A 17,826-nucleotide genomic window follows, 5' to 3' on the forward strand; every position below is an offset into this window, starting at 1 on the left:
CGTCTCGCTCGCATACTAGGTTGTACATCATGTAGTAAGATGGTTAAAGTATCTTTTAAATAGCAAGTATAACATTGAAAAGCAGATGACTCAATGTTTTTACCTTAGCTTTGAGGCATTTTTGGAGTGGGAGGTTGCACTGGCAAAGGTGAGAGCTGAGCTGAGCTGAGGCTGGTTGATATATGCTGGCCGCTTTTACCCCTTTGGGCAGTGCAGACTGGGACGAAACGTTTTGCGGCCGAACGACTTTCACCATCCCGACCTCATCTTCTCCGCCCGCACCATCGACTGCTCTCTCTACCATTCCCCTTGACTCAAAAGCCTTCCGTTGAAATCGACAGTGTGACCATATTATCTATTCAGATTATTCTCAGACTTACCCTGTCGAAGCAATTCCAAAACAAAACTATCCTTGTTACCCCTCATCCATTCCCAAGCACACTCTGATCCTTCACCGATTTCACCTCCACCTGCCGCCTTGCCACTGGCAAGTGGCCTCGCTTTTCATTTGACCTTTTATTCTTCGAAACCCCATTTCAGTCGATCGAGAACGTCTTCACTCAGCGATCTATCCTCAGCTCACAAAAATTATTCCTGTCGGCGACGCTCGTGCCTCTCGAAGGTGTGAACCAATGAGCACGCGGTAACAATCTGATCATCATATCACACACACACTGCCATCCTTATGGCGCGACGTTACCAGATCGATGAGCTGCTATGGCTGCGCTCATCGCCTCTGGTCACTAAGCCCACAAATCTACCACCGGTAGAAGAATGGATGGGGTAAGAACAATATCGCTCGCTTCAAGTGACCATGCTTATCTCGCTCGCTTTCATGATACTGACGATTCTACTCATTATCAGCCCGATCCCTGACCCAACAACGCAACGGAAACCTACAAATTCTAGAGACCCCACGAATCCAAACGAAACAACGCCTAGGAGACCAAGCCTATTCGAGAATCGCCATATCTCGAGAAACTCAAATTCTGGTAAATGACGCCATTGTCCACCTTTCCATATGCCAAGACTAGCTAACCCGGGGCTGTTGTTGAAGAGGATATTGTTCTCGGGCCTCCCAAAACTGCTTTCGCATCTGCATCTCGCATATCCGGTAGCAAAGGCTCGATAGATTTCACGGACCGTCCCTCCCGTCAGGTGGAGCCGGATGAGGCTTCAAGCGAGCGCTTCAATTTACGAGACAAGTTCTTCAAGGACAGGGAAGCCGGAGATAGAGACTTTGATCGCCGTGATGGTAAACCAACGCCACTCAACGGTCGTCGTGGGGAAAGAGAAGAATGGAATAACGGACGGCCGCGTCGTACTTTTGGCCAAGAGGATCAAGACAGAAAGCCCAGACGCAATGTAGAATTCGACCGTTGGAACCGTGATCAGAGGGAGCAGGCTCTTGAGCGAGGAGTGAGCGAGAAAGAAGGACAATTTACCCCTCGGAAAGATGGTACGCCGGGTCGGGCCAGACATGAAGGAAGCTGGTTTCGTAATGACAACGCCCAAGATGGACCAGAGACAGAAGACGAGAAACTTTCAGTGCGGAACAGAGATTGGCGCCGAGATAGACATGGTGCAGACCGCGACTGGAATCGAGGAGCCAAGTTTGAACAGGATCCTGAGTGGATGGACGCGAATGACAGAGATGAGTCGCGTAAGGTGCATACGCAAGAAGATTTTGAGCGCTGGAAAGAGCGAATGAAGGCCGGCTCTTCGCAAGCACAAGTGGAGGAGAAGAAAGAAACTCCCTCCGAATCGGTTGCCAGCAGACCTGCGCAGCCTACGCAGCCCGCGCAACCCGAACACCGACCCACGGATGGCGAAATATTCAGTAGCAACGGTGCGACTCTCCAGTCGGATTCAGCGATGGAGCGTTTCTTTGGACTCCTAGGTGATGCAAAGCCCGCTCAGGAGGTCATCACACCCGCCCCCATCGAAATACCTAGCAAGAAAGAGCCAGCACCGGGAAAGCCTGGAAAGTCGTCTCGATTCGCCGGGTTGTTTAGTCCGCCTCCAGGAAGCCCAGCGAAGGAATCGGAGCACCAATTTGGAACCAGATCACCAGCTCCCCAACCTCCAACCAATGATGCAGATCAGGAAGGGTTCCAGCGCATCTTACAAATGCTTGGAGGAAGCAAATCGCGCAATGCGACACCCCAAATCGACAGTGCACAGGCCCCTCGCCCAACCATGGCGCAAGTGGATTCAGCTCTGAGTGCTCTCTCTTCTCCTTCAAAGGACTCGGTGAAACGGCCAGAATACATGGCGATGCCGGATGCCCATCCTCACAGCACGGCTCCCACAATTCAAGAAAACATGCACGCACACGACTCCCCTTTTAAGGACTCTCAGCCTCGCGACAGAGAGCATCTTCTTCGTTTAATGCAACAGGTTAGAGTGAGTCCGGTCGCTCCACAACCTCACGGACTACACGGTCAACCTCAAAGTGCCGGTCCGGCGCCTGGTTTAATGAATGTACCGGAAGTATTGTCCCGCCCCCCGGGCATCCCGACTGCTCAGAAAGGACACAATTTCTTGGATGACCCCGCAATTGCCAACATGCAGAGACCAGATGCTGATCAGCTTCGGAGAAGACCTGCCAATGGACCGCCCATGGGTTACTTTGATGAGGTCCCATTTCCACAAGGCGGTCATATGCCAATCACCCCAGGCGGCTCCAGGCCTCCTCAAGGGCAGGGCCATCCTGGCATGGGTATTCAGCGACCACCGGGATTTGAGCATCTTCCGCCTCCAGGATGGAATGGTCCTCAGATGCCTCCACAGCAGGGTGGCGGCCCCAGCCCCTTGGTTCCTCCTCCCGGCATTCCAACCCCAACACGAGGTGTCAACCCGAACTTCATGATGCCGCCCATGCATGGCAATGTTCCTCCCCCCAATGAACGCCAGCTTTTCCCACGCGGTGCGGGCGGCCCCCTTCCACCAGGGATGATTCCCCCTCCTGGTTACATGAACGTGCCCCCGCCATCCGCTTTCCCGCCTATGCCACATAATAGTGACGCTCTTCTGGGACTTGGTCATGGTGGACAGGGACCTTTTGAGGGTAACCCCGGCCCACAAGGACCTCCTCCATCCTCCAGACATCTTTTGGACATGTTTGGCCAAGTTGGCGGCCCAGGGCAGTTCAGGTAGACGAGTACGCGTTGACCAACCATGCCTCAAGCGTGCGCAGACCGTAGTTCCTGAGAAGCCATGATACCCCTTTGCTGGAGCATTTTGAGCTGGTTTTGTTGGTTTGTTTGCAATTTCTTAGCTAAATTATACTGTTTTTTTACCCCCGTTTTACTCTTATGCCTCGCAAAGGGGGTATTATGGTCTCACTGGAATGGCTTTGTCCCAATGCTGCGAGGATATTGTTCGAGTATGATTTATGACGAGATGATCGTCCTCTCGACCTCAGTCTCTCGAGGATTGTATGTGTCATGGCACTAGTGATCGTGATCGTGATCTACTCCTGCTAGTTAGCTTATGAATCTCGATCAACTACATGGACGGTCAGCTCTATCCAAGGTGTTGTGCGTAAAATCTATCGTAAAGTATGAGGAGTGTCCTTGAGACTTGGTAACTTGTCGCTCCCGGTAGTATTTTCTGCCAGTTGTTTCGTCTACAGTCAAGGACAAACCACCGAAAAGAAAAGTGTGTCACTGAACATGTCCTCATGCGTGAGCTCTCTAATGTTCTTCCTCCTATGACTCTGAATCGCCGGCAATCTGGTTGTCACTCAAGCTATGAAAGAGTAACTTTGAACCTTGAACTGGCTCTAGATCGCAGACAAATTGATCATAGTGTGTGAAATGCTGCACTCTATCCCAAGGTCCGGACAGCGTTACTCCACCCTCTTCCTCTCTCTTCTAGTCTTCTCACTCATGTTTACAAGCTCGATCCTTTCTTCTCCTAAATCAAGTCTGGCATCTCTTCTTCGTCTCTTCAGAATCGAAGTAAGTACTTCAAACAGCGTTCTGGCTCGAGAGCCTGGCACTAGATCGACCACTTCATCCACACTGATTGAATACACAAGCGCTCTGTTCTTGCATTTTAATCAGCATTTGTCTGCTCTTTACTGTTATCATGTCATGTATGATTCAACGAAACAATATTCCTTTAAGTCGGGTACGTCGCAGCTAGAATATCTCCCAATCCTTTTCAGGCCTGCACACAGTCACCGACTACGCAGTCACATCCCCTCAACTCGCAAAATTCCTGACACATAGCACTCTATCCTTTCGTCTTTTATGGCTGAAATGCTGGAGAACGACCGTGTAGAGTCTGCAGACATGAAATGCTTCATCACTGAGGACTTTGCCCCCCAACACCACTAACTTGTCATTTCCTGCAGTCATCTACGCACACAATGATGGACGAGATAGATTTTGAGCTCTGTTTGAATGTAGATCAAGTGGTGAGTCGATATAGGCCTTTATGACATCAAGATCATGCTGATACCAAGCAAATGACACAGGCAACTGCCTTCCACCGCGAGAAGAGAAAACGTTGCCCTGTACAGAATAATATCACCAACTCCATAAACAACCACACTCCGCAGGCTGGAATATATGACGAGATTGGAGACAGTACTGCAGACGAGAGCACCATAACCCCAATTCCACCGGCCAAGAGAGCAAGGATATCCCAATCCGACCTTCCGTACCAGACACAATCCACGAACGCAAGTCATCAGGGCACAGGGCCGCTGCTGGATTCTAGTCAGCTTTTCAATCATTATACGGGTTTCTTTAGCCTTGATAGCTATCAGCAAGGCCATGTCGATGCGAATGGCGTCTTGCCTGCTGTGCCTCGCCGGGCTATGAGCGAAGATATGGACATAGACATGGTGCATATGGGGAGTGAAACGGAGACAGAGGCTGAAACAGAGGCGCCTCCTGAGAGGTTCCATGGTCAGTGTCCGATTCATTCGTTTGATACTTGGTCAAATCCGTCTTTTAGTGGAGGGCTTGGAAGCTTCTCTTCGCAGCGCAACAATTCGACAAGCATGTTTCCCATCTACGAGGATCCGGTGGATATGGACATTGAGGGTGTCTTCTGCGGAGAGGAGTGGTACTCTTCACCCGACGAAGACAAGGAAAATGTTGAGAATGGCCATGAGCAAGGTAGTATTTTGCAGGAGATGGATTCAAATTCTGTTGCAGTCTATCAACGGGGGTGATAAATCTATGAGTTATGACGTGAAATGATCTTATGTGGAAGGCACATTGCAGTAATAATATTGTTCGATGACCATTATGTGTTAGGTACGCAGACGAGAACTGAACTAGTAATCAAAATTCCATATTCTTGCAATATGTGGAATCCCGAAATAACCAATTGAAAAGACCAATAGATAGCGCCAAATAACAACGTGAATAATATCCATAAGCGCATTTCCCATGCGTTTCAAGCACTGAGAACTAAGTTGAAGAGCAAAGGTCTGTATCGCCTGTATCCCCTGTATCGCGTTCTTTGCCCTTGGGTCCTTTAGCCTTGGCTCTTTTCGCGGCGCCTTGCTGGTTGCCTTTGGTGCCTTTGTCGGCTCTGTCGGCTTGTTCCCCCTTGCGGCGTACCTCGACTCTGATGCCACCGTTTTCTTGCACCTCGACTTCTGCGAACATTTTAAGAAGGTCAATGATCGTGTCTCGTTTCTGCAATTCTTCTTCACCAATAGTGCTGTTGATATTCGCCGATTTCTTCGTTTGTAGCTGAAGGATGTAGTCGTCAATAGTGTTCTGGACGATGATTTTGACAATTTCCACCTCTTTCTCTTGCCCTATTCTGTACAATCGGCAAAATGCCTGAGTTAATGACCGTTAGAAAGAACATTCAACAATCGTTCGATCGACGGATGCATACCTGATGCTCCATGGCTTCATTCCACCAGAGATCCACAAGGATACACTTGTTTGCCATGGACATGTCGAGCCCGGTACCACCGGCCATGAGACTCGCAATCATGACCTTCACGTCTGGCTTCTCCCTGAAGTCCTTCATACTCAGGTCGCGAGCGCCGATTGACATCTTTCCCGTCAACTACCTTGAAGTTAGCGCCCTGAAGACAGCTCATTGAAAAATGAAATAGCAAGGCACTTACACGACAGTGCGCCCAGCCTTCCTTGGCACATATCAAGGAAAAAATCCGAACGAAGTCAAGAAATTGCGTGAAAACAACAACTTTGGCATCTGGATCTTCTCGAATCCAATTAGCGACCAGTTCCCGCACCTTGGCAACCTTTGCACCAGGCATTTCGCCTTTACTGGCTACAATCCAATCTATCTCCTCGTCTTCATTCTGCTGTTCATCATGCGTTTGCCGCATCCGTGATCGTCGTTGTGCGGCGGTTGTGAACATCTGAGTGCCAGACAATCTGTTTGATTTTTTCTGAGAAGATGGTTTGGTCCTTCTGGTGTTATTCTGAGTCAAACTAGAAGGGGCCGACGGCTCATCGAGTACGATAGGTTCGTCAGTGCCGCAATATGCAGCCTCCGCGATAGGACTGTTGCATGTTTGACATATTGGCTTCCCATCCGCAGAAGTGAGACTATTTTTGAGAATGAAATAGCATTCTTCGCAATACAGATGCATGCAGCTGGTGATGACTGGACCTATTGGAGTTAACTTGCATTGTGCGCAGCTGGTTCTTCTCAACCGCTCGTCCCATTGCCCGTTCTCGTGAAGATCCGTAGTAAACTTGTGAAATTGTTTGACAAGCTCTTCTCTGTCCCCGTTGAGTTCACTCCTCGACTGGCTCGGATCTTCGTTATCTGGCTGTGCGGCAGGCAGGGAAACACCTTTCTTCAAGGTGACAAACCATTTTGTTATCTGGTTTGAATGATGATCAGGATCTCTTGTTTCTCTTGCAATCTCGACAAGATCTCTCAAAAGAGACGGGGTCAATAGCCCCTTGACGAGATCTTGAGTCGTGAGCAAATGATTAGAGACCATTCTTAGTTTCAGCATCATAGTAAGAAAGCATCGACACTGGGCCAGACGCGGACTCGTGTCATCGCTGAAACCTTCACCAAGAGATTTGGTCAGTTCATGTACCTGTTCAAAGCAACATGTAAAAGATACGTACCATTGATATTTGAAATGAACAGCTCGAGTACCTCGTTGTAAATCCTTCTTTCTACTTCACAGAAATCTACCTTGATGACCGACCTGTCTATATCAGGTAATTTGATGATAGGCAATGAGAAGAGCCGACTGATATGCGTCCGACGGAGGAGGTATGTTCGGCATAGATTTTGAAGCCGCCGTCGGGCTTCGTCGTCCTGTGTTCGTATGATTGTCAGGGTTCCATAGAGTAACACCAGGGGGCCACTTGTACCTCGCAATACCGTTTCACGAACTGACTGTAATCATTCGTGTCTGGATAGCCCAGCAAATCGAAATGGGGATAGAACTCAGTAATGAAGCTACAGCCGTCTATCAGCACTCCGGTATCTCGACGCAAGAAGCAGGAACCTTTACTTAGGCACGGGCGTTCCACTTAAGATCCATTTGTGATGGCCAGTGAGAGCACGGACGGCGATTGATGTAGAGGCAAGATGGTTCTTGATCGAATGTCCCTCTGAATAGAAACAGTCAATACAAATGTAAGCTTGCTGTTTTCATATGCTTACCGTCAAGGATGATCCTCAAAAACTTGATTTTATGTAACGGCCCGACTTCTTTGGTATATAGTTCCTTCCACATCTCGATAATCTTCTTTTCATCGACAACCTCACCTTTGCGCTCCAGCCGTGGATACGAGCGTCTGACCTCGTCGTATGTCGTAATTCTGATCATCGGATGAGCGAGTTTTCAGGGAAGCATGCCACAGTATAACTTACATGACACTGTACTTCTGCAGACTTTGAATAACGTCGAGGGTACGCAGTCTGTTTTGAGCACAGTATGTAATAACCTCACCAACCGCGTCCTTCTCGCAATGTTTGAGGACTTGACCCTCCCTGGTTATGTTTGTCAGAATATCAATTTTTGAACCAAAAACAGCACTGAGGGGTGATACCAGTGCCTGACAAGATGAGGTGGAACGACTATCAATGTCGTTTTGACGGGATCGTTTGGGTCAACGCATCTTCCATCGACAATATTGGCTAGAGCGCAAGAGTCAATATCCACCAAGTGCTTTCGGCCTTTGCAAATGCTAGTTACCTAAAGCCTGGACTGTTTTACCATAACCCATAACGTCGCAAAGAAAACCCCCGTAGGGTGGACTGGTCGAATTCTCCCTCTCCCGCTGTTGGCATTAGTTGTGTTTCTGGGTACATCCTAGCATTTGCTTACCATGAACGCTACACCGAGAAGCTATGTCACGCGTTAGTTTGGATCATCAAAGCATGCTGAAGATGTTCAAACCTGATGATGGAAGAGACTAGTCTTCATGCCTTTGATCCTCCACCCGCCCTTACCATCAGGTCTTGCTTTGTTCCTGAATTTTGTGGTTGCCTCGAGGACTGCCTGCTTGTCGGACTTGGCTTGTTTCTGGTCGGCAGAAGGGATGCTAGCGACAAGTTCGGTGAGCACATTTTGCTTGTTTTTGGAATTAGATATTGGTATTGCCGGAAGCCCAGCGTTTGCTTGAGCGTCAGCGATAACATCAGAATTGAGAAATCCGTCTAGATCAAATTCCGTATCCTCCAAATTGCCCTTGCTTCCGTTCCCGTTGGCTGGAACATCTCCATTGCTGTCATCTACCTTTCGCTTTCGAGAGCCCTTCTTTCCTCGCCCTTTCTTACTTGTGACATGCCCTAAGGCAACATCGAGACCTAACTGCATACTTCTGTGTCTTTCTGCAGCAGAGACCCTATTCTTCTGCTTTCGTGGGCCTCTCGAAGGTCGATTTCCAGACACCATATCCGAGCGCTTACCAGTGTCTCCGGGTAATGCTCCAAGCGACGAATTGAGCGGCTCATCATCAGATAAATCCGGAAAAGACTCAAGGGTCTGTTCTGCCTCTTCCAGAGCCTTCCGGTTGGCAATCCTCCGCCTGCGCCGAGACTCTTGCTGCTTTGCTTTTTCATATTGTACCTTTTCCTCGAGAGTCGGGTTCTCAAGGGTATTGTACCATGTCTCCATAATATCGAACCTACCACTGTCAGTCAAGCGGGTATCTGAAACGCTATCGCTTAGCTTACCCTGTAGAATCTTCTTCCTGGACCTCAGGCCATTCAGACGCGACATTTTCATCAACTGATCCCTGAGTCCCTGTAACCGCAGGTGCGTCAGGGGCTTCGGAGGGTTTCGACGATGAGGCCACCACAGGTTGTGGCTCATCCAGATTCATCCGATCCTCAACGGCCGTCGCACCACTTGAAGTTTCGGTCGATACATTGTCTTGCTCCTGGGACATGGCTGTAAGGCCATTGCTTTCGCTCGCATTCCCATTCTGGGAAGCTACATATTGCCGAATTTGCTCAATCTCATTATCGTCAAGGATATTGTCCGCCGGCTGGCTCACAAATAGCTGATTGTCGAAAGGAGCAGGTGCTGTGCAAGTTATTGATGGTACAGGAGCCGAGGGAGGTGCTGCTGTATCGTTGGGAATGGAAGTCGTAGGGACATTGTTCCGTAAAGCCAAAACGCTTCGGGCATAGAGGGCTTTTGATGCTGTTTGCTGTCGACGTGCATCTATATCCTCTAACTGAGAAAGGTCGATATCTAGTTCAGATGGTCCGGGTTCTGGCGATATATTGTCACTTCTTTGTGGAGGATCGAGATCCATGGCTGCGAGCAAGGAGGAGAGTCACAACGTAGGCTATTGGATATAGACGATTGAGATAACCAAGGAAGGCCGATGATCAGAGGTTACAAAAATGGTTTTCAACGGCTCCCCTTCTGCGGTGCTTGGAGAAGAGAGGTTTGGGAGGAGGACTGTAGTTTGTAAGAGGGAATAACCAGAGCTGAGAGGAAGTGGTGCGGAAAGAAGGCGAGTCTGCTGGTATATTGGAGAGCAAGGAAGGAAGATAGAAGAATGAGAGGAAGATGTAAGAAGGAAAGAAGATAGAAGACGGAGATGATCGTTTGAATTAGGCTTTTGTAGACTGGAGGTAGGAAGATGGGGCCAGTATGATATGAAACCTGAGCATAAGGGTGAGAAGCGAGTGAAAGGAGATGAGACGAGAGAATTGAGAGATATACTGCAGGAACAAACGAGGTCTAAGTAGATAACTGGTTTCAACTTAATCCGAGTTTAAGAGAGTGATGGGGTGAGTAGCAGAGTAGGAATATGAAAGAAAGAGAAGCAAGGTATAAGCTCGAGATGTGCTGGGAGCGTCAGGTCGGATTAGGGCAAATAGTGAGGTCAAGGTGAGATGTCTATAGAGAACGACTTGAGAAAGCGACCTCGTAGAAACGTGCCGAAAGTGAGAGCAAGGGAAGATAAGGCAGTTGGTATGTGATGACAGGCCTCAACAAAGAAGCGTGCCTGCTTAATAAAACGGATGTAATTTGTTACCCGAGGGCATGTAGAGAATGGCAGATCTGAATCCGATGTAGTATGGGAGAAATGCTAAGAACGAACCCAGTAGAGCCCATACGCCTTAACCATCAATCTGATACGGAATATCAACAGCAATCCCAGCCGAAAGTGAGAGAAAATCGAATAGCGGAGAAAACAAACAGGTATCATCACTCATGATCATTTGCTCAATAGGTATGCCCGCCATATATATGATAATCCTTGACCCTGAAACCGAAGAAGAGAACACTACCGATTAAGCCTCCTCGTAGGCACAGTTAGGATGCAGCACATAGACTGTCCGTTGAACTTGCTCTTGCTGATCCCCATCAGCGTCCACCAGACCCTCTCCTCGGATTGGCATGAGGATATTTTCCTGTTGTGCCGAAAATAGTCAGTAAAACCAGCGGCGGCAAAGACACTTGCTGTCAGTGAAGAACGAACCTTGACCATCCTTTTCAAAACTTTGCCAGCCAGGTCGCGCTCACGCTGTAGGTCTTCCTCGTTGTTCAGCTCAGACTCAATTTGCTCCAGGTACCAGACAATCAGATCTTCTTGCTCGACACCTTCGCCCGACCTCGATTCGTCCTCACTCACGCGCCGAACAAACAGATTCAGGATCTTCATGTACTTGTCATATGTGATCTTCGTCTTCTGACGCGGTTGTGCTTCCGCATGATCACGCATGGGACTGTCACCTTCCCTGTCCCGATCAGCCATCTCGTGATCCTCTTCACCAGCGCCTGCATTCGCATGAGTGCCTTCGTCGTCGTCAACTTCAACATCATCCTTCTCGACGGTGACGATACTCTGGCGTAGGAGGTCATAGGCCTCGCGTACAAAGCTCGGTACGATCTCCTCTACACAGTTGGCCTTGGCAACAGCCTCGGAGAGACGAACCAAAGACTCGAGTTGACGGACTGTGATCCGATAGGAAGAGCGGCCAATGCCTCCTTGAGCGTCGTTTGCTCGCAGCTCTTTGTACTTCTCAACAAGCAAAGCCTTAGCTTCTTCCGTGAACACGGGTCTGAAGGTCCGCGCAAACCGAATGTAGCGCTGCAACTGCTCCGTGCTCAGTTCTGGCTGGACGGCCTCATCACGGTTCATGTGCACGTTGACAATGTGATCAGCCAAATTACGATCCACCGTTTCATTCGGCTCATCTCGAATCACAAAGAACAAGTCGAATCTGCTCATGATAGGAGCACTGAAGTTGAGATTTGCGCGCAATGTAGCCTTCGGGTTATAACGACCACCAACAGGATTAGCAGCTGCAAGAATCGACGCACGAGCATTGAGCGTAGTATGAATGCCCGCTTTGGCAATAGAGATAGTTTGTTGTTCCATTGCTTCATGGATGGCAACTTGATCGCTGATGTCCATCTTGTCGAACTCGTCGATAGCACAGATACCGCCTCCGTTCTATTGTGTGTCATTGAGTCAGCATAGGAATAGCGTGTGGAGAGCGGGAGCGCGACGTACAGCAAGCATCAGAGCACCGGCTTCAATAGTAAATTCACCAGTCTCGGCATCTTTGACGACAGATGCGGTCAGACCGGCCGCAGATGATGCCTTGCCGCTAGTATAAACAGCGCGAGGATGCAAAGAACAGATGTACCTGGAAAGAAAAATGGTTAGGGGAGTCCAAAACGGCACAGAGATCGCGTTGGCAGGGTCGAAAGCATACTTTAAGAACTGACTCTTGCTTGTCGAAGGATCACCAACAATGCAGATATTAATATCACCACGCAATTGCATGTTCTCCTGCTCCGTATGTTTGCCGACGCCTCCAATCAATTGCAGAAGCAACCCCTTCTTGATCTGCCGGTGGCCGTAGATCATAGGGGCGATTGAATCTACCAATCGGGAGTAGATATACTCTGAGTGAACCAGATTCTTCAAGTCCTGCACTTCGTATGGGGTGAAACTCTGAAGTAGAGCCTCCTGGGCTTTGTCCTCGTCGACTTCTGGTTCATTGTTTTGGTTCAATGAAGCCAGGATGTTGTGGGATTGGCCGTTCAACTGCTGATTCGACTGTTGGCCAGGAGTTGTTGTGTCAGGTGTAACCATACAGGCAAGGAACGCCAGTCGATAAGTCAAGTCTCTGACACCCAGTGACTTGAGACCAGTGACACCTCCTCCACCAACGTCGCCACTCCGGAAAGCACCGTTATCGCGAACAGCCTCCGGTCGTACACCTGGAAGTCCCAGTTGACTGACGTCAGGAATTACGATCAGTGTACCGGTGAAGATGCAACGTTCACCAGCCTTGGCACGGTCGACCATCTCACCACGCAAGATCACATCCATGGTGCGGGGCATGCTCCCAGTTGGAATTTCGTGCGATGACTCCTGCAGTTTCACCTTTTGCCAGTCAACGAATGTGCTCTTCCCAATATCCAGGCGCCATCCAGAGCGGTTCATGCAAATGTCGTTTGGGCACTGTGTTGGCTCGGTGTAGCGGAAGGTCTGTTCCACATTCGAGACAACCGATTTGCACTGCTCACAAACGAAGGTCCCAAGAGAGAGCTCAGGCCGGATCTCGGACGTCCGAGTAACGGTACCGGAGATAGAGAGCAGCTTTCCAATTTGGGAGGTACGGAGTTGGCGCAGTCTAGAGACCAACGGCAGGTTGTAGAACGCCAAAGAAAACAGCTTGTCAGTCTGCTGATGGCGGGTTTTCTCCCGCATATTCCGCTCCAAGTCAGGGTTTTCGGTCACGCTTGCATTGGCGGCCATCATGGAGGAGCTAGCCTGGGAGGAGGCACTGCTGGCTTGACGATGAGAAATGAAGTATTCGGGTTCATATTTCGCAATTAAATTGTGAAGGGCTCTTGTTAGGAAGGGTTGGAATCGAAAGTATTGGTTGGCGATAGCATCCGCCAGAATCTGGTTATTGAGAGAAGTCAAGTGGGTAAAATCGACATAGAGGGTTGAAAGCTCGAATTTCTTCATGCCGTGGATTTGTGCGATATAATATTTGTCACTCAGTATCTCCGACGATGGTGGAGGCGCCGACAACGACGGTTCCTCCACATAGGTCTCGAGCAGTTCCTCAAAGGCCTGCTGTACTTTCTCTCCGGCCAAGTCGACCACCGGGGGAGGCCCAGGAAGATAGGGATTGCGAAGTCGACTTACAGTCGACCGGCTAGGGTTCACGACTTGGTCATCGGGGAAGCCGCCATGTATCTCGCTCAACGGGCCATTGCTCTCGGATGGCGGTTGTGGCCGAGAGCTGGGGAGGTGGTCTGAATGGAGCCTATTGTCACGGGAGCCAGCTGTCGACCCCAATTCAGATTGAAGTACGGCGTCAAAAAGGGAAGACATTTTGGGCGAGAGCGGACGGCCAGAATAGGGCCGCTATGGATAGGACAATTGCAAAATCGAGGAACGATTGAATATTGTTATTCGATTGAATAGTATTTTAAGAACAAGACTTTTTCAGTATCGTGACGTTGAGCAAGGCGGTCCGATGAAAGCGTTGATAGCGTCAATAATGATCCTCGGAGTCTTAACTTTCTTCTCTCAGAGATACGCGTCTAAGACGCGACGCGTGGCGGAGAAATAGATAGTGCGATCTCAACGCGTAAAGTGGTTTTGTATGCTTACCTCAGCAGCTGTGCACGGATCTCTGACACAGCAGACTTATCTGTTGCCTATTCGGGTAATAGGTCCTGACGGCGACTCGGCCATAACCGTGGCGGAACCCAGCAGTTGGCAGCCTTCGGCCAATAGCGCATCAGGACACCAATTATTTCGGCTTTTGACATTCTGACGAGCCAATCGAAATGTCGTCTCAGAATCAACTTGACTTTTGGGGGTTGACTATCGGGGCTCTTCGTCGACCCTAGTCCCCTCTTACGACCCACTGCCCTGCTGGTCTCTCAACTCCTCTTAGTCTCCTCGTCCATCATAAGAACGGGCAAGTCGGGTCGGGAGCTGATCATCGCCAGGTCGTCCCTATCCTCGACGACGACTTGATCGCCAAGCTTATGACATCGCCTGAATTTTCGGAAGCTGTGGTTATGGGTTGACTTCTTTCAACATTACTGTTTCGTGCTGACGGTATCCCGGCAAATCGCACAATCCGCTATGCAGTCATAACATAATCCTTGCTTGTTAAGTACGTCAGTCATCGAAAGAGTCTCCTGCCACCTGCTAGCTCGTGATGGCTGCACCCAGGCACGCTCTGCCCAACTTGTCGCAGTTTGCACCTCGGACTGGAGTAATCGACACCACTTGCGAAAGCCAACCAAGTCAGTGCACCCCTCCAACTACAGACTTTGCTCGAAGTCTTCCGAGCTAGCTGACCCTGGCTTTGCCGTTGACAGTTCGCCCCAACGATGGGCTACAACCTTCTACGAAATCAAAGAGGCGGAGGCGTCTCTCGGCGACAGAAGATCAGCCTGCGAAAGACAGGATATTCTTTTTTGTCGATTCGAATTCTTCATCGCGGGAAAAGCGGGCGTATGTCATGCGCCACCACGTCCAGGAAAAGCGACGGCAGCGCAAACATTTACACCCTCACAACTCAGACGATAGAAGGAATAACCGACCCCTTCGGTATCTCCCATGGAAGCAGAAGACGAACGAAAAGGACGACCTCGACGGAACCGATGCAGTTGGAGGAACTGAAAGTGAGACAGTGTCTCAGAGTAACGCCTTGGTACGTGGTCATCACTTCTGAGTTGATTGAGCGGATCGTGCGTGATGTACAAAGTTCCCATTCGAGGAATTCTCCACACGATGTGTGCGTTGGTCTTTACAAACGAAAGGACGCTAACATAGGATGTCTAGATCCAGACACGCTTTCCCACGCCTAGACCCGCAGTCAGTGCTTATAACAAACCCCTTCTTACGTCGCCCGTTGGCTCGCTTGATGCATCCAGTCAAGACCCTTTCCACAGTCTACCGATGGTCTGCTCACAAGAAGATCTTGAGCTGATTGATTGTTGGACAAACAAACTCACATATTGGTCTGGTCAAAATAAGTACATTAAGGACCAGATTTTCCGCTCTGCCATGGTTCACCCATTACCTTTCCAAGCGGTCGTGCTTGGCTATTGTTCCCGATGGAAGGCTCATATTCATAATCTGACGGATAGCCGACAAGTTCAAACTCATATTGGACAAGCTACGCGAAACATAGAAAAGATCAGAACAGGGTTGATGGATATTGACGGAGACAATCTCGCCATGGCATTAACAGGATTGTCGCTGCAAGAAGAAAGATTCGGTAGCCAGCAAAAGGCCCGAGAATATGCTGACCAGGCTGTCCAGATTCTTCGATCCCAGGGCGGGACTCGCAAAGGTGTCCAGGTATTCTTGCATTATGTACTATATGTCGCGATATCTCCACGGCCAACCGTCGACAAAGTCGGCCAACGGTGGCTGGTCACGTTTCTTCGCGCAGCCGAGGAAATGATGCATAAACACACATCAGCTGCGTGCCTGTCATCTGTTCCCCTGCGACGAGAGGCATTTCAAATGGATGGCTTATTGTTCCCTTTGCTTTCCAGCGGGCCACGCCCATCACAAGTGCCGCACACTTCGCGCCTATACGTGGTGCGGGATACGCCCAGCCAGGAGATCTGCCGTACTGCGGCACTCATCTATATTGCGACAACTTTATGGGATTTCCAAGACTCGCCGAGTAAAATGAATCGTTTCCTCAACTACGTTATCACGGTCGTGAAGCAACACAAGCTTGATCGTCATCCTGCATGCGAGACTCTAGTATGGCTCTTATTGGAAGAAGGATACGAAGCAGATATGAGGGATTCCGAACGAGCATGGTCTACCGGCGAGCTATTGAAGACACACAAGCAACTTCGACCAGACCTACAATTCCAGTTCAATGAAATATTACTGAGCCTGTTAATGCTCACGCCGCCCGTGCGCGGTATTGATGCTTTTGAGGAGGAGCTCAACGCCGCTGCACCTGAAATTGTGGAGCAGCTTTGAGACGCTGCGCAGGATTTGTTGACGGAGCGGCTAGTCTTGGGTGATCTGACCTATACCATTTTCCTAGTATATATTTTTCTAGACATGAAGTTTTCCTCGCCTAGGGATGTGGGCTCCGGTTTGCAGGCGGCCGTGCTCATCCCATTTTGCCAATTTAACGACTCGAACAATCGCTCCGACTGTCTTTTCATTCTAAATTTTGATTCTATGTATTTCCATATCGTGCAAGCTATACTTACAAGCCACTGCTGCTGCGCCACATACCTGTGTTTCTAACCCGGCAATGCAAGGTTTGCTCGAAGAGGTACTCCGTACAATGTGCGAGTCATCAGAATCTTCAAACAATGCTGCATGGAGTACGAATTTCCCATGCCACATGTTGATCCTTGGGCCACCTCGTAGGCGTATAACTTCTACATTGCGCAAAACCATAGAGACACAAAAGGGGGAGCATCAATTGGTGTAAGCGTCATCGATTCCTGATCAGTTCTGAAGACTGTAGATCATACTACTATCCAGGCATCCACCGAGTGCTCCATTTGGCTGTGACTCTAATCTCCATAGATCGTGCTGCAGAACGGACCATGGGTGGTTTGGGTGGAGAGAATCTTGTGAACCGAAGACCGATGTACACCCTTATTAGGTGAAGATTCATGCGGTTATTACTGCATATTTCGATGGGGTGCATGAAGATCGCTATTACTTTGCGAAAGGTTCCCTTGAAATATGCAGAGGGTGCATCTAGTGAACTTTCAACTGTACATAACTTGATTCCGATTCTGGGATAAGAATCAAATATTAGTGGGCACGTATCACACTGCATAATGTACGGAGTGTGGAGTAGTCTAGTAGATAACTCTTCGAATACGTGAAGTTAACTGTGGCTGGTGAGACCAAATGCTGTACTTACTACTAGTGTCTTAAGTACTCGGAGTAAGTGGGTTAGGCGGGCTCAAGCATTACTTTGCCGCTTTAGGAAATCGCGATTCGTACCTTACCCGTCCTGCATGTTACATCCCTGCTCCCTCCACTCTGCCAAGGTACTGAAATAATAATAATGATGATACAGCCATGACGTGCAATCAAACCCGCCGCTCATCATATGATTTGATCTGTTGGAGATCATACCTGGTCCTTGGACGACTTCGAAAGCTGAATTGACTTTGCCCCTTGAACGTGGGGAGATGATCGAAATGGATGTAGTACTTCGTAATGAGGGTAGCATTTGTTCCTGATCAGAGAGGTACAGTGAGGTACAATACTCCATACCTACCGTAGGTACTCCCGTCGTGAGAGGTATGTGGTACCCGACATAGGAAGGTTTTAAGGAGCTGAGCTGGTGGTCGCAAAAATTTGCCACAGATTGAATTTATCACGACGC

The 17,826-nt window shown here is 49.2% G+C and overlaps 5 protein-coding genes across 5 annotated transcripts; 3 read left to right on the forward strand and 2 right to left on the reverse strand.

Annotated features, from left to right (window-relative positions):
• Nucleotides 1–685: 685 nt before the first annotated feature.
• On the forward strand, nucleotides 686–3,159 carry ALT_6901 (uncharacterized protein; the record flags this gene model as incomplete). Its single annotated transcript, XM_089600151.1, has 4 exons — nucleotides 686–783; nucleotides 865–992; nucleotides 1,058–1,459; nucleotides 1,517–3,159. The coding sequence occupies 4 exons, from the start codon at nucleotides 686–688 to the stop codon at nucleotides 3,157–3,159; spliced, it is 2,271 nt and encodes a 756-aa protein (XP_089455613.1).
• A 1,219-nt stretch (nucleotides 3,160–4,378) lies between these two features.
• Nucleotides 4,379–5,191, forward strand: ALT_6902 (uncharacterized protein; the record flags this gene model as incomplete). Its single annotated transcript, XM_033559554.2, has 2 exons — nucleotides 4,379–4,426; nucleotides 4,487–5,191. The coding sequence occupies 2 exons, from the start codon at nucleotides 4,379–4,381 to the stop codon at nucleotides 5,189–5,191; spliced, it is 753 nt and encodes a 250-aa protein (XP_033415445.2).
• Nucleotides 5,192–5,432: 241 nt separating this feature from the next.
• On the reverse strand, nucleotides 5,433–9,746 carry ALT_6903 (putative SNF2 family helicase; the record flags this gene model as incomplete). Its single annotated transcript, XM_089600152.1, has 14 exons — nucleotides 5,433–5,813; nucleotides 5,872–6,048; nucleotides 6,110–6,557; nucleotides 6,666–7,032; nucleotides 7,095–7,290; nucleotides 7,347–7,434; nucleotides 7,490–7,589; nucleotides 7,642–7,799; nucleotides 7,852–7,971; nucleotides 8,031–8,118; nucleotides 8,177–8,261; nucleotides 8,309–8,329; nucleotides 8,381–9,110; nucleotides 9,160–9,746. The coding sequence occupies 14 exons, from the start codon at nucleotides 9,744–9,746 to the stop codon at nucleotides 5,433–5,435; spliced, it is 3,546 nt and encodes a 1,181-aa protein (XP_089455614.1).
• A 991-nt stretch (nucleotides 9,747–10,737) lies between these two features.
• On the reverse strand, nucleotides 10,738–13,808 carry ALT_6904 (MCM DNA helicase complex subunit MCM6; the record flags this gene model as incomplete). The annotated part of the gene is made up of 4 exons (XM_033559552.2): nucleotides 10,738–10,857; nucleotides 10,926–11,903; nucleotides 11,964–12,099; nucleotides 12,169–13,808. The coding sequence occupies 4 exons, from the start codon at nucleotides 13,806–13,808 to the stop codon at nucleotides 10,738–10,740; spliced, it is 2,874 nt and encodes a 957-aa protein (XP_033415443.2).
• An 841-nt stretch (nucleotides 13,809–14,649) lies between these two features.
• ALT_6905 (uncharacterized protein) lies at nucleotides 14,650–16,445 on the forward strand (the record flags this gene model as incomplete). Its single annotated transcript, XM_033559551.2, has 3 exons — nucleotides 14,650–14,737; nucleotides 14,813–15,147; nucleotides 15,279–16,445. The coding sequence occupies 3 exons, from the start codon at nucleotides 14,650–14,652 to the stop codon at nucleotides 16,443–16,445; spliced, it is 1,590 nt and encodes a 529-aa protein (XP_033415442.2).
• Nucleotides 16,446–17,826: the final 1,381 nt, after the last annotated feature.

The sequence above is a fragment of the Aspergillus lentulus genome (genome assembly GCF_001445615.1).
Source record: "Aspergillus lentulus DNA, contig: Alt12, strain: IFM 54703, whole genome shotgun sequence".
Lineage (NCBI taxonomy): Eukaryota > Fungi > Ascomycota > Eurotiomycetes > Eurotiales > Aspergillaceae > Aspergillus > Aspergillus lentulus.